The sequence below is a fragment of the Egretta garzetta genome, unplaced genomic scaffold (assembly GCF_000687185.1).
Source record: "Egretta garzetta isolate BGI_Z169 unplaced genomic scaffold, ASM68718v1 scaffold73, whole genome shotgun sequence".
Lineage (NCBI taxonomy): Eukaryota > Metazoa > Chordata > Aves > Pelecaniformes > Ardeidae > Egretta > Egretta garzetta.
The window spans coordinates 383,490-398,189 of NW_009259031.1; the positions used below are offsets into that span (position 1 = coordinate 383,490).

General features: G+C 50.2%; 1 protein-coding gene across 1 annotated transcript in view; it reads left to right on the forward strand.

Annotated features, from left to right (window-relative positions):
- TTC28 (tetratricopeptide repeat domain 28) overlaps nucleotides 1-14,700 on the forward strand; it is a 154,139-nt gene that overhangs the window by 125,445 nt on the left and 13,994 nt on the right. The window contains exons 13-16 of the mRNA XM_035890309.1: nucleotides 1,797-1,937; nucleotides 9,340-9,484; nucleotides 13,242-13,421; nucleotides 14,371-14,700. Coding sequence (XP_035746202.1) covers nucleotides 1,797-1,937; nucleotides 9,340-9,484; nucleotides 13,242-13,421; nucleotides 14,371-14,700 — 796 coding nt within the window. The remainder of the gene's footprint in view (nucleotides 1-1,796; nucleotides 1,938-9,339; nucleotides 9,485-13,241; nucleotides 13,422-14,370) is intronic.

The following is a 14,700-nucleotide window of genomic DNA, read 5'->3' on the forward strand; positions in this document are numbered from 1 at the left end:
GAATGTCATGTGCTGCTTTGAACCTCTTTCCCCACGGGGATCAAGTGCTTCCCTACAGCATCGTAGGCTGCCCACACCCCCAGGAGAAGCTGCCGTCTGCAGTCCCTGGAACCTGTTCTCTGCCTACCAGCAAAGAACAGGGACTTAAATACGCATAGTACACACGTGAACACTGTCGTTTGACTCTTGATTCCTGTCTTGCTTAAGTGCAATACAGTTGTGTGCTTGTGTGTTCAAATTGAAGTGCCATTGCCTTCCATAATGCTGTAAGCATGTTTATAGGTGCTGTTGCGTCTCCAGAGTGGCACATCTTCCCATTTTCTGCTCCTGGAGAGGAAGGGATGCTGTCATGGGATGTGTCTCCAGGATTTCTGTGGTGGTGTTCAGTTCCATGCTGCCGCCTTTGCTTTCTGCTAGAAATGGCTCCTTTCAGCTGGTCTAATTAAGCTGACAAATTGCAAAAAAATACAGCGTGAGAGACTTTAAAGCCTGCTTGAACATGTGTTGGGACAGACTCCTTCCTCTTTAGGGAGAGCCTGCTCTCCTGGATGCATGAACTCAAGACTTTTGCCTCTTCCAGGAGTTCCAGATAACTCTGTGAGTGTCACTCAGCCGTGCCAGGACTCCAAACTGAGCATGCCTGAAGCTGGAGGAAAAGCATGCAGGAGGCAGCTTGTTGGCAACCTTTTCTTGTCCCTTTTTTTCTTCCTTTTTCCTCTTGGTCGTTGTTCAGCTAGCCCCATTTCAGTGTTCATGAAGTGCTTGGCTTTTTTCAGGACTTAGCCTTTCAGGTCATTACATTATATTGACCTGGAAGTATGTTTACAAGGTACTGTATGGTCCGTACAGCAATGCAGGCACAGCTCTAGTTACCTGCACAAGTACGTGTTGTGCGTTGATTTAATTCATGTGCTCTGTATTGGCAAATGGGCCCTTGAGGAAAGGCTCCACGTTGTCAGGAACCCAAAAAGAGACAGGAATGAGATGCAAGGCAGCTTCAGCAGGTAGCATAGAAGGTTTAGCTTAAGTGTACAAATTCCAAGGTTTGTGATGTGCCATATGACATGCAAATTACTTATTAGATTAAAGGGAGGCATTGTTCAAAATGCACATACATACATGCATGTTGTGTTTGCCTTCTGCTTTTAGAAAGAAGAGAAAACGCTGACAGCAATTTGACAGAAAATCTGCACTGAGATCATAATTTAGATATTAACATCAGGAGATGGAAAATATAGAAATTTTGGGCTCTATTTCTCTCTGTATTGCTGCTGTCCTGGTGGCATTGAGAGAGTAAATTCTTTTTCTCTGTGCTTTCCCTGCTTGTATAACAGGAGCAGCAACACAGCTCCCTTTTTTATGTTGCACTTTGCCAGTTAAGGAAGCGTGCAGAGCTTGGAGTAGTTTTTGTCCAAATCTGAACAGGATGCGCTAACGTGTTCCTAGGCAAATCAAGGGCTGAGCTGGTGTTCCCTGCAGACCTCAGCTTTCCTGCATTGTGCTACAGCTTCAAAAGTCCATGCCTGCAGTGCATGGGAATTTGGGTCCTGCATTTCCATTAGTGCATGCCACTCTTTAAACCCTGACGAATGCCTAGGAGAAGAGAAGGGGATGGGGCTGTTACTCTTTTGTGTGCCTAGCAGGAGGCGGCGATGCAATCCAGGGAAATTTGATGGTAGCATTTGGTTGAGGTTGTGTCTGAAAAACATTTTCTCTCAAACTGGCTGAGTATTTGTCATAAAGCTGTTGCTCTGTCTTGCATCAACGAATCCTTCTCCCTGCTGTTCTCCCTGCAGAGCCTGTGCCAGTAGCGAGACTGAGAGTGAAGCTGGGGATATCATGGACCAACAGTTTGAGGAGATGAATAACAAGCTGAACTCGATGACTGATCCGACTGGCTTCCTGAGGATGGTCAGCAGGAACAACCTCTTGAACAGGTGAGAATACAGCACTGTGCTGTGGGGATCAGCAAGCAGAGCGAGATGTCTTGGTGACAGTCTTCTCTTAAAATTGCGAGTTTAGGTGCAGCCAATGCCATTGCGCGTGGTCTCCCTATCGGCCCGGGTTGTGGGGGCACAGAGCAGCAAACTGATGCTGTCCTTTACAGTTGAAATAACCATCCATTCTTCACAGCATGGATGTTTGGGGAACACTAAGCATCTCTTAGGAATAAGGTCCGTATGTTAGTACTGTGCAGCACTCCCCCCTTCTGAGGGGTCTGTAGGCACCTCCCTTCTGTCCTTTCCTCTTGTGTTCATGTGGTGCAGTGAGAATTTCTGCCTCCCTCAGGAGAGCTCTGCATATTGCTCCTGATGGGATTGAGAATCCCCTACCACCTAGTGTCGCACGTGCATCCAGCCTGGGAGCTTGGAGTGCCTGGTGGCTTTCCACAGATAGGTGGCCTGTTGGGCACTGGTTTTGTTCTACAGACTCAAGTGTTGGATGCAAGGGACAAAGAAGCCCTGACAGGTCCTGGAAGGGCATGAGGTCCTACTGCTTCCTTCTTTAGAAGTAGAAATTTTCAGTAGGAATGAGACAGGACAAGGACTGAAAGCATCATTGTGCCTCCTGTGGGTGGGAGGACCCCAGGCACAGGCAGAGACCTAGATAGGACAATGTATTTCACTTAAGAACTCAGTGGCTTGGTTTGGGAGATGCAGGGGGTGGCATCTTCATCGCGTTTCTAGGTGAATCTGATAGCTTAAGGTGATAGCTGGTAACTCCATCCTGAGGGGCAGCCATTTCAAATTTGCTCTTCTCCTGGCCAAGTGCTGGTTTTGCCGATCTGAACAGTGGCAGGGGAACTCTGGTTTGTCCCTGCTGCCTTGAGGTGTGGAGCTTGGTGCTTTCTGCTGCACACTTATTAGGAAAACACTTGTTTCTTTTGATCTTAACTGTTGTACTAATTAGCTGGGAATACGCAGCATTTCCAGTCACGGGACTGCGCACCAACAGCACCGTCTTCTCTCATTTTCTGCCTCTTACAACTTGATCAGGTCTCAGTCTTTCGCATTGCTGTGTCGATTAGGGCAAGCATTCGAAACGAAAATTGAAGACAGAATTTTTCCAGTGTTACCACTCCCCCAGTGGAGAGGGGCTGCATGATGCAAGCCGGGGTTTCTGGCTAGATCCGTGCTCCAGCATGGATTGGGAGCACAGGATACCCCAGGCCTTTCTCAGCTGGAAAAGAAAATGCAATCAGTCTGCAGTGTTGGAGCCATCACTGGAGCTTGTGAACTGTAACAGCATCCCCATGAAACTGGAGCTGCCTGTTGGCACCAACAACTGGCCTGGTTTTCTTCCCAGAATCCACATGCATATCTGTTCAAGCTGCTGCATTGATGATGAACTATGAGTGCTTGCTAGTTTGGGATCAAACAGGCAGGCCTCCAGGATTGCTGAGATGTTTTAATAGTTCATCGGGCTTAGAAGGACAGGAGAATGCCCTTCTGATTACAAAGGAAAAGTATGATCCAATTCTGCTCCAGAGATGCTAATCCTCGGGAACACTGCAGAGGCCAACCATGCAGCATCTTCATCTTTCTGCTCCCTAGGAGCCAAGAGCATTACCTTGAACCCATGCCTAGGAACTCACCTCAGGTGCCTTGCCAGCCAGTTGCAGCTCTTAGGAGAAGCTCAGGGATGGGGCAACTTGCGCACTGACATCAAAAGCACCCTCATAAGAGCATGAGGAGGAGCACTAGAAGCAGCCACGTCTTTGGTGTTCTCACCATGAGTGCTGAGATGTAGAGAATGAGAAGCCACTGCTCTGTGGCCTGCCTGCCCACCTTTCGCCTGCAGGTGGGGGCATGCCAGGGGGTTCTAGTGGCAGAGATAACACTGCCACATCTGTTTTGCACCTCGCTTACTGAGCCCTGAATTCAGAGTAGATGCTGTGGTCCTGCCCAAGCCTCTGAATACTTCCCATACTTAAGATCTGCTCCAGTCCCGTGGGTCATCAAGCCACAGAGTCTAGAGTGGTACTCTAGAAAGCATTAGCTGGCCTCTTGCTCTACTGTGCGGTTCTTTGTAATTGAGCTGTGCAGAGAGTGGTGTGGCTGATGACGTGCAGCACACTGAGCCTGGGACAAGGAGACATCCTTGCAAGAGCCCCGAAGCTTCGGGAAGGAAGCAGATGGAAATTTGCATGGAAGAGAGCAGATTAAGAAATAAAATGGGAGCAGGCAGCATTTCTGTGCTGGCCTAGAGCTCTAACAAGGAACTGTGAGCTCTCAGACTTTGGATAAGCAGCAGAATTGAATGATTAACAAGAGCACAAGCTGTGATCTTGCAGCTCCAGGCCCCAGCTCACCTCCTCTGAGCAATGGCTTTTCTGCCAGCTGGTACTGGAGTGCCCTCGCTGTGGTTCATGTAGGTGTAGGTCAATGCTGAGTGGATGGCTGCTGCTGTAGCGCTTCGGAGGATGGTGAAGTTGTGGCTCACAAGCAGTGGCTGAAGGTACAGTGTCTGTTTGCTTTGGCTCCTGCACTGCAGGGGACAAAGAGGAGTAGGGCCTGCTTGGAGCTGAGAGTAAGAGTTTGTCTTCCCTACTGCCAAGGCAGGCCTTGCGTTCCTCATGTGGGGCCTGAATGCACGTTCACATCTTGTGCTTGAATACTGGAGATCCTCAAGGGAGTTTGCATGGCTTGGGGCCAGTGCAAGCTCCCTCACGCACAGGAATTGCACATGCTGTTAAGGTTCCATGTTAGAAAATGAGGTCCTGGAGATGCTGGGACTGTTGGAGCCGTCCAGTCTCCATGTCTGGCAACAAGTGGGTGACTGAAAGGAAGCCCTTGGTTTGGGACGGTTGCCCTCTGGCTGCTGTCATCAGGTAACCTGGCTTTTAAGCAGAGAAAAGTGTGATTTTTTTTTTTTTTTGGCAGTTCTGTTTAGAAAAGCAAAAATGTGGGGGTTTGGCAATTAATTTAAGGAACTTCTGAGAATAAATGGACTTTGGAGGAGAAAGAAGCACTGAAGGGACACTGCAGTGATCTCGGTACTGGGCAATAGCTGTCTGAGCTGTGGATGCCACTGACAGAGCTCCCAAGATAGCCCAGTTACTCATGTCTTATGCAGCTTCTGTTTTCTCTGCTCCTTAGGGCTCTTAGACTTTTGTTGGGTTTCCAAACACTGATTTCCTCCCTGCTAGTCATCTCCTGCTCCAGCAAGGGACTTGATCATTGCCTGAATATAGCTCCCCCACCTTTTTTTTGGCCTCTCCGCCATCATGGGGGTACAGTTTGTCCTCTGTCCATGTACCTGCAGAAAACATGAGAATCAGCCCTGGCGCTGCTTCCTTGAGGGCAATTTTTGCAACGCAGCATGGTGAGAATTTATAAAAGGCAAACTGGGAGGTAAGGAGCACTGTAACTTGAGATGCACTTCTGCCAAGGCCATTGTATCTCCCAGCTCCCCTAATGATTGCAAAGAGCTTGTTTTTTTCCTGCAGAGTCAGCATGCTCAGGTCCATGGCCAGTCCTACAAGCATAGTTGGAGATCTCCTGAGCAAGCTTAGTGTCCCAGTAAGAGTAAAGTCTTTGTGAAACCAGCCAGAGGGATCTAGCAGAAGGTGGTTATAATTAAATGGAGCCTCAGCAGCAGTAAGAACGTGGCTATCACCAAGATACTGTTTCATCTCTTTTTGCTCAGGGTTTCATCCTGGTGACCATCACGTGATGTCTGAGCATCTCTCCCCTCTCCTCTTGGTGCAGCACCCCGCCTTCGTGTTATTTTGGCCCCATTGGCTACGCTTACGTCATCACACAGCAAGGACCAGCTGCTCCCGAATGGATGGGGAGCCGGTAGGCAGGTGCAGCAGCAGAGCCCCTCCGGAGCAGAGGGGTAGGGGTGCACCAGGGGTGCTGGCTGGCCCGGGGCGAAGCGAGGTCTTTGGAAAGCAGACAGGAAAGCAGTGGCTGGAGAGTTGTAGATCTGGGTGGTTCTCTGCCATACGGGGTGTAGCTGCCCAAGCACAGACCACACAAGCAGAGAGTGCTGGGTGGTCTGTGGGTTTTGTGCAACCACTGGTGGGTTCTGGAGATAATTGCGGATCGTTGAAAGCACCCACAGGGAGCTCATATCTGAATGTTTTCTGGAGCTTCCCACAGCTTGGTATTGTGAGCGTGGCGAGGCCCTGAATGTGGATTCGGGGCTGCGTCTCTGGGAGGGGTCTTTTTGGGGAAGGCTTGCAGAGCAACAGGCCTGATGGCTATCTGTTGTCGTGAGGCTGTCAGACCCCTGCAGCAGTCAGTCTGACTCCCAGCCCTCCAGAATGGCTGTGCTTGGTCATGGGTAGTATTTGACTCGTCCAGAGTCCTAACGAGTGCCAGGGCAGGAGCAGCTCTGTGCTGACTGTGGTGTGAACCCCTTCTCCGTGCTTGGGCACAGCCAGGCCCTGTGGTGCTGGTGGCACCCAAATCAGCCCAAGCCCAGGGCTTGCATGACATGGGCTTTCTCCCCCTGTCTCTGAGGCTGTCACGGGCTCATTGCTTTGTTCTTGCATCTCCAAGACAAAGGGCGGAAGCAGAGTTAATGCCGGAACATGCGGGCAGTCCCGAGTCGGTTTGTGCTGTTTCTCTGCTTGCTGCACATCAGGCTGCCTTATACAAAGGGTTATAAATAAGCAGCACTGCCTTATACAAAGGGTTATAAATAAGCAGCACTGCGGAGTCTTTGCAGAGGCTTCCAAATGAGAGATTTTACTGTTCCAGAAATCAGGGGACCCCTCTACATTGCACGAGCAAGGTAAAAATGATGAGTGCAGCATCCCAGAAGCCAGCACTGGTGCTGTGTCGAAGAGGCATTTGGCCAAAAGATTCAAAAGTCTCCCTCTTGTCACATGGAAATCGCCTGGACTCAGATGCCTGGCAAGCCACCTGCAAGCCGTTTGTTGGCACTGGTTTGGGAGGAATGGGAACGGGCTGGCCAGGGCTCCAGGTACGCTCTGCCTGCTACAAAAGATCTGTGTCCATCCTCCCCCTCCATTTTCTCACTCTTCTTTATGTACACAAACACACAGGCAAGAGATGTGAAAGATTTATGATACTCACTTGGTTTTGTTCTAATAAAAAGCAATCCGAGTGGTGAAGGAATAAATCTAGAGCTGCTTGGCTGTGAAACCAAGATGAAGGAGGCTCTGCTGATTAGAGTAATCAAGCCCCTATTCCCTGCAATAAATTAGTGCGTTAACAGAGCTCAGTGCAGCCGGTGAGGCTGGCGAGTGCCACCTGCTGGCGAGTAGCTGCTGCTCGGGCAGGTCAGGCTGCGGTGCTGGGGCTCGGGCTCCGCATGCTCGCTGGCTCCTAGGGAAGCGGGGGGTACCCCTGCCCTGCGAGACTGGCACATCAGGCAGGACAGTCTAGAGGGCTGTGCTTTGAGCAGGGGGCTTGGGGCACTAGATGTGTGTGACATTGGGAAAGCACAGGTTTTATTTCCTGATCCGATTTTAAAATCTGCTGAGCACTGCTGGCTCGGTCAGCCGCCACAGCGAAGCTTGGCGGAGGGGCCCGGAAGGGAGCAGGCAGTGCTGTGTCCGTGCCGATCTGGCAATGAACGTGGTCTTGCACAAGCCACCTCGCCAAGTTCTCAGCAGCTCTGAGGACCAGCGGTGTACTCATTCTTTCACCAGAACCTCTGCATCGGAGAGCGTGGCCAGTTGAACACCAGGCTTCCATCTGCATTCTTAAATTACTCCTGTTGGCCCATGAGGTGTAAATTCCTTGTTAGTGGGGAGCATGGGTGGTAGCATCGTTTTTTCTTTAGAGAACAGGTTTTAGACACCATGTGAGCTGGGTCTGGAGAGTGGTTGCAGCAGCTGAGGAGAGGAAGAGAGGAGAAAGACATTTTCAGAATCTGTTGTTCTGTGTCGGAAAAGGTGAGGGGTGCGTCTGTGGTCTGTCAGGAGTGCACCTGAGTGCAGGGGGTTTGCTCTCCTTCTCTTTTCCTGCATGTTGGCTGAATCTGGTAGTACGAGGAGACAGTGAATATATCTGCCTAGGGCAAATGTGCAATCAATTGCTAATATAGTTCATGGATTAACATACCTGTGGGATGCTGAGTTTTCTTTTGATGTCCTGGATGTGCAAATATTTTCTGGTTTTATTTATTTTCTGTTGATAGCTGAGAATTGATCCAGGCAAGAGGTAAAAAAAAAAGGAACAGGGACAAGGAATTTAGTCTGAGTAAACGTTCCTAAAAAAAGGGCACTGCAGACTGACAAAGCCTGTGAGTTTGGTCATGAATCAGGAAACTGCTGCTTTCCTGCTGTGTAAATTGGCAAAAGCACATCGCATCAGGAGGTGCCTGAGAGGCAAAACAGCGCTGTGCTTCAGAGACAAGAAGAGAGGGAGGCTTTCTGTGCGCAGCACCAGAGTATGAGCTGGGCTTGGGATTTCATGGAACCTCCATCGAATGCATGTGGCACCTTGAGGACAACGGGGCATGTTTTGCCTCGTGGGTGGCCTTTTATGCTTGGGATTGTGGTGTTCATTACTGGACAGCCGCAGTGGTGACTGGTTGCGCCTCAGGCCTTGCACAACCATTACTGTTCCATGTCTTATTTCCCTCCCTGCCTTTTCTTTAAGGCCCACCTGTTAAAACTTTGGAAAGTTACCCTTTTTGCATGAAATGGTTGTTCATGGCACCAAGCCAAGGATAACCTTTCTGGGGAGCACGGCTGCTGGATTAGTGAGACCAGAGTGAGGCAACGTCATTTCCTCAACAGAGCAATAACCTTTTGTAGCCGTGCCATCTCCGTCTCCGCAGGGTGACGGTGTTTGGCTGCTGGTGATGCCAGGGGAGCACGTGCAGAGCTCTGTCTGTGGGGATGTCGGAGGTGGGCTCCAGGCAGCTCTCACATCTGACTTCACAGAGCTGTAACCAGCGAGTGGCAGCAAGTGCAGGCGTAATCTTCAGGACTTGTTGTTTGCCTGTTGTCGTATTTCCTTTTGGTACCAAGCTAGATTAGTGGTGCAAAACCCACGTGCAAATCTTCCTGTGATTGTAGTCAATTGTTAATGGGTCTCATGTTTGCCTGCACACAACCGCCCTACGTAGGTATGGAGTAAAAACGGTGAACAGCACTTCTGGCACTGGAGACTGTAGAGAAACTCCGCAGCAATGTAATATGCAGTCTGCAGCTGGTTCACCCTGCCATTAATGTCCTTGTTCATTGTGGTGGCAAGCTGAATGGGAGAATCAAGCCCTGTCATGAAGCATCTTGCAGAACAGAGTCCTCTGGATCAACAGGGACTGGCTCATCGTCAGTGTTATGAAGTGAGGGCAACCTGTAGTGGACCTCCTATTTCTGCAGCTAACCTCTCACTTGTCTTTTGCCCACAGGAGCTGTCAGAGCATGACCAGTCTGTTCAGCAGCACCATGTCTCCTGTTAAGGACGGAACATCATCTCTTCCAAGGAGGCAGACTTCCTTCACCAAACCCCCACTCCGTGCGCTCTACGACTTATTGATAGGACCTATGGAAGGAGTAAGCCTTTGGTGCTGACAAATGTAGAGATTCACATAGCAAAACCCCCTGTCGATGTGGGAAAAGAAGAATAGGAAGCTTGGGGATTGTATCTGAAGCATGGTGGTTTTCACTTGGTCTTCCCAAATAGTGAGACTGGGTGTATTGGGAGGTGGGAACAAGGGATGTTGCTCTTGATGCCACTTCCAGTCAGCTGCTTTTGATGAACCTAGGCAGGAAGAGTATCCTTAATTCACTGATGCTAATTGGCAAACCCAGGAGCTCTATCGAGGGACAAATAGGGCAGGGAGATAGAAAAAGTAGTACTGGGAGCCCGGCAGCACCACTGGCCCACCCTGCACTTCCCGCTGCCGTGTGGTGCTGCGCTGGCAGCTGCAGCCAGACCAGCTGGGCCTTGCTCCCTCCCCATCCCAGGGGTTGGTGCTTTTGCAAGGACGTGCTCCTGGCAGGAGCCGGCAGCAGTGGGTGGGAGCTGCTGGTCAGGCACTCGGCAGCCCACTTGGTTCAGCACCGGTGTCCCAGCGCTCAGCCCATTCTCCTGGTGTAGATAGGTGGGACAGGCTGGGAAGAAATGCTCATGGGGGGGACCCCAGGAGCCTGCTTCTCCTTCCCAGCGAGGGCACGCTGTGGTTGGGCACTGTAGGGCACGTTTGGGTGCCTGAGGCCCAAAGTTGGCTCCAGTAAGGTACTGTGGGGCTTGGCAAGGCTTTCAGAGAGCGCATAATTGACAGACACAGGGTCCTTACTAGGCACTTTGTAAGAAGATGCAGTTCAGGTCTCTTGTGTGGTTCGGCAGTCTCATTATAACGGAAACATCCAACTATGGTGGCAGTAGCTGCAAGTGAGGGATCCGTCCAAGCCAGCAGCTGTCTGCTGGCCTAACCCTGCACGGCCGTGCTTCCCGCGAGTGGCGGACCAGAGGCTTTTCCACCTGCGTGACAAATCACCAGCGTAGCCAGTATCATTGCTGTGAAGTAGAGCACACATTCCTGTGCTTGGCAGTTCATGCTGTTCTCCTTTTTCTCACTGAAGAGATTCTTCTTTGTTAGAACTCACCCTAAAGTTAATTCTCGGAGACATATGAAACGCAAATGGTCGTCAGAGTTTTGTTTCTGTTTCTATGGTGCACATTCAGCCATCATGAGAAAAAAAATATTAAACTCCAGGGGTTTTACATGCAAATGAAATATTCTGCTAGGCACATGTCACTGTGGCTCCGATGCTCTGATTGTGTTGCTGACAGCTAAAGCTCCCGGAGCAGTAAGTAAACTGAAATGTGTATTAAAAAAACAAACAAAAAACCACCAAACCATTTCTGGAAAGCAAGAACTGCCCTGTTGGGAAGCTGCTGCTTGTCCGCCCGGGCCCTGCAGAAGGCGGCAGGGCTGAGTGGAGGCTGGTGGATTGAGCTGCGGAGCACGCACGCTGGCTCAGCCCGGGCAGTGAGCGCCGGGGAGGCTCCCCAGGGGCTGCTGAGGCTGCACACAGCGTGTCGGGACGGAGCACAGGTTGCTCTGCAGGAAGGCTCCTGGGGCGGCTGTGTGTCAGCGGCTGCCCCGCACCTCTGTCTCCAGTCTGAGGGGCAGGGTGAGCTCCAGAGCGATAAGGAGGACGGGAGAAACAGCAAGAGGTCAGCAACTATTTTTAACTCCTTTTAAATTATAATTTTCTTATCCTTCAGCAGTTTTGTTCCCACTTCAAATGGCAAGAAGCCTTCAAAAGCACCTCGCTGTGCCTCTTCAGCTCTTTACTGTTTGACATTCTGCCTCGTAGCTGACCTGGTTTTTGGCATTTCTGTCTCACTCCAGACTCCCTTTGGAGACTGACGGACTGATTTTTCTGTTTCTTTAGTAGTGTTCATTCATCTCTCCCGCTGCCTGAGAACTAAAGCTTGAGACTGACTGCAAATTGCTGTTGTTCCTTGGTTGCTGGTGAGATGGGGTCGGTGTATCTCAAACAAACCGTCAGTTTTCAGTGCATCGCAGCACAGTCTGGAACTCTGTTCCAGACAGACCCCAAGCAGGGTGGAGGGCAGGAATTGGGTGTTAGGACCAGGGTGCGTCGTCTGAGCTCTCTGTAGAAAGCTTCACACAAGTAGCAATATTCCCTCTCAAAATGCTCAATCCCTTTCTTTTCCGTTGCACTGTCTGACTATCCGACACATCCCCACTTCAGGATTTTCTGACGACTCCTGCACCCCTCCCGTTTCACAAGTCTGGGTTTCCATCAGACACTTCACAGTAGTAGTTCACTGTTGGCAGCAAAGGAAGGAAGATTCTTCCGTCCACCGTTGAATGGGGACTCAACTGAAATCAGCGTGCTCTAAGGCAGGGATGTTAAAGTGAGTCGTGTCTGATAAATGAAAGAGGTAGAACGTGGATGTTACTTCTTCCAAGAAGAACGTGTCTAGCTAGCACCTCGGAGGTTTTGGTGGTGATTATTTATCAAACATAAGCCACGTGTTTGAAAAATCCACGTCCTTTAGTGGTGTTCTGTGGAAGCCCCAGAATCTGCATCAGGAAGGGGTAGCGTTGGGGGGTACTGGAAGCTGGCTCAGAAATCCGCTTGGAAGGGGTCAGGTACTTTTGTCTTCATTTGCTGAGCAGCCTGAGTAGCTGGTTTTGTCCTGTCAAAACAGATGTCTGCTACATCTGATGGCAACTAAAATGGCTTAAAATGAAACGTCTCAAAAGAATGGCGAATCTAAAGGCAAGGATCTCGTCCTGCATGCTGTGTCCTTGCCTCCGTCCTGCAGGGGACGCTGCAAAGGCAGCTTGGCTTTGGGAACATCAGGCAATCTAGAACAGACCAGCACTGGTTGAACTGGTTATCTCCAGAGCTGTGTCAAGTGAAGGACTTGGTCTCATTCAAGCTTGTGCTAAAAGTTTTGTGTTGAGATGAGTGGCTGATTTGCTAGGCCAAGCTATGGCCGCTGCTCTAGCTTAAAGGTGCAGAATTGCTTAGAAATTAGAGAGCCCTTAGCCTTTTTTTTTGTGCACTGCAAGTGTTGAAGCTGGAGCAAATTTCAGTGCTTTCAAGTTGCTCTTTCCTGGTGTGATAACTGATTATTTTCATGATACACAAGATAAATAAGAGTGAAATTCATGCAGTTACGTGGCACCAGCAACAGTTGCCACTTTTTTGTGCCCAGCTTTGTGTTCCCTATTAATCTCTCTGCCTTACTTCTCCATCCACAAGACACTTTCTGTTTTAACCTGTTTGTGACTCTGGATTGATGACAGCATCAAGTGACTTGACGTGCAGGTAATACGCACAATCTGTAGAGCGTTGGCTGGCTTTTGTATAGGAAAGTCCTGTTTTGACATTCAATCTCAGAGAGACTCTTCTCTTTCAAAGGATAAAGCGATGATAGTACTGACAAGGCGTAGGTGGTTGGGGCTAACAAAGACTTTACGCTGGAGTAGAAGGAGTTGGGCTGCGGTGAGGCTGGGCGCCGGCGCGCCTGCTGGGGCTGGGTGTGATGACCGAGATGGGCGCAGCGTGTCACTGCGCTCGAGGCTCGTTCGTCCCAACGGGACTGCTCGTGCACAGGTGAGCAGGTCTGGCTGTGTAGATCTGTCCAACACCGATGTGTGTTCACCTGTCACCGCATCTGTGTTCACACGGAGTGTAATTCTGACACGGCTGTTTCCAAACGCGACATAGGGTCAGACTAGAGCCTGATGCTTGGAAGGTGCAGGCTGGGGCACTGATGGAGCAAAAGGGACAAAATGATTCTCTTTCCTTTCCTTTCCAGGGTTTGATGCATTCCAGTGGGCCTGTTGGCCGCCACCGCCAGCTGATACTGGTTCTGGAGGGAGAACTGTACCTCATTCCTTTTGCTCTCCTGAAGGGCAGTTCCTCCAATGAGTACCTCTACGAGCGCTTCAGCCTTATTGCAGTGCCATCCATCCAGTCGCTGAATCCCAGCTCCAAGGTCTGACATTGCCTTATGAAACCTCTACTCATAGAACCCCTCCTGTGGGGTGCAGGTTCCTATGCACGCTAGAATAGCAGCAGCTCCATCCAGCTGTGCCAGATGCAAGGAGCCACAAACGTACCACCCTCCTGAGGCTCTCCCAGTTCTGATGAGCCTGTTGAGCACCAAAGCTGTGAAGTAGATTCTGATGTAGTTCCTGCAGCACAAAATCACAGCCCTAGGCGTGCCAGGAAGGACAAGGGGAATGGATCATTTGGATATCTTCATCTAAAGGATGGCATGCCCTGGGGTGTGGAACTACATGGCAGACTGCAGAATGTAGGTGTTGTGATCAGTACTGGGCTTCCTTGGCAAGCTGTCTTACCACTTTCCTGGTATGTTCACCTACATTTTAGCTTGCTGGACCTTCATGCTGATGTTTGGCGTCAGCATTTCTAAGGCCCAGGTCTCCAGGGGGAATGCCCTAGGTCACATCTGCTCTTGCTGAGCACTGGGTTAAACACAGTCACTGGAACAGCAAAGGGCCTGAACCTTGTCAGCATTACTGACATGGGGATTAGGCTTTTCTGTTCAGCGTCAGGCCCCAGTAATCAGCTGCATGCGGCACTGTGCTGCTGGCAGTGGTGGTGCTGATCTTTGAAATACAGGTGCGAGAAAACAGTGAGTGATTACAAGTAGTCTTCCCAAAAGGTGGGAAGCGGGGATCTCCTTCATGCTTTTAGCTCTGCTATGGCTCCCAAAGGGACCTGGGCTGTCTCTTGCTTTCTGTTCTTACCCATCTGTTCACCAAAGATGTGGGGATAGAAATCCTAAAGAAATGCAAAGGGTTTTTGTAATTATGACAGCCAGACTTCTGTTTAGAGCCAAAGAGATGGGGTATTTCATTACCAGCACCATAACAAACAGATCTTTGAACCCCATTTTCCCTTTCTCTTTCTCCCTGCAGTCCCATGCGAGGAAGAATACTCCTGCTTATTCCAGTTCTACCTCAATGGCAGCCGTCATAGGGAATCCCAAGCTCCCTTCAGCAGTTATGGACAGGTGGCTGTGGGGACCTATGCCCTCTGCAGAAGAGGAAGCATATATGGTATCCGAGTTACTTGGCTGCCAGCCCTTAGTTGGCAGTGCAGCAACAAAAGAGAGGGTCATGAGTGCCCTCACTCAGGCAGAATGTGTCCATTTTGCAACCCATGTCTCCTGGAAACTGGCTGCTTTGGTCCTGACACCCAACACTGACAGCAATCCGGCCAGCAGCAAGAGTTCTTTTGGGAACCCC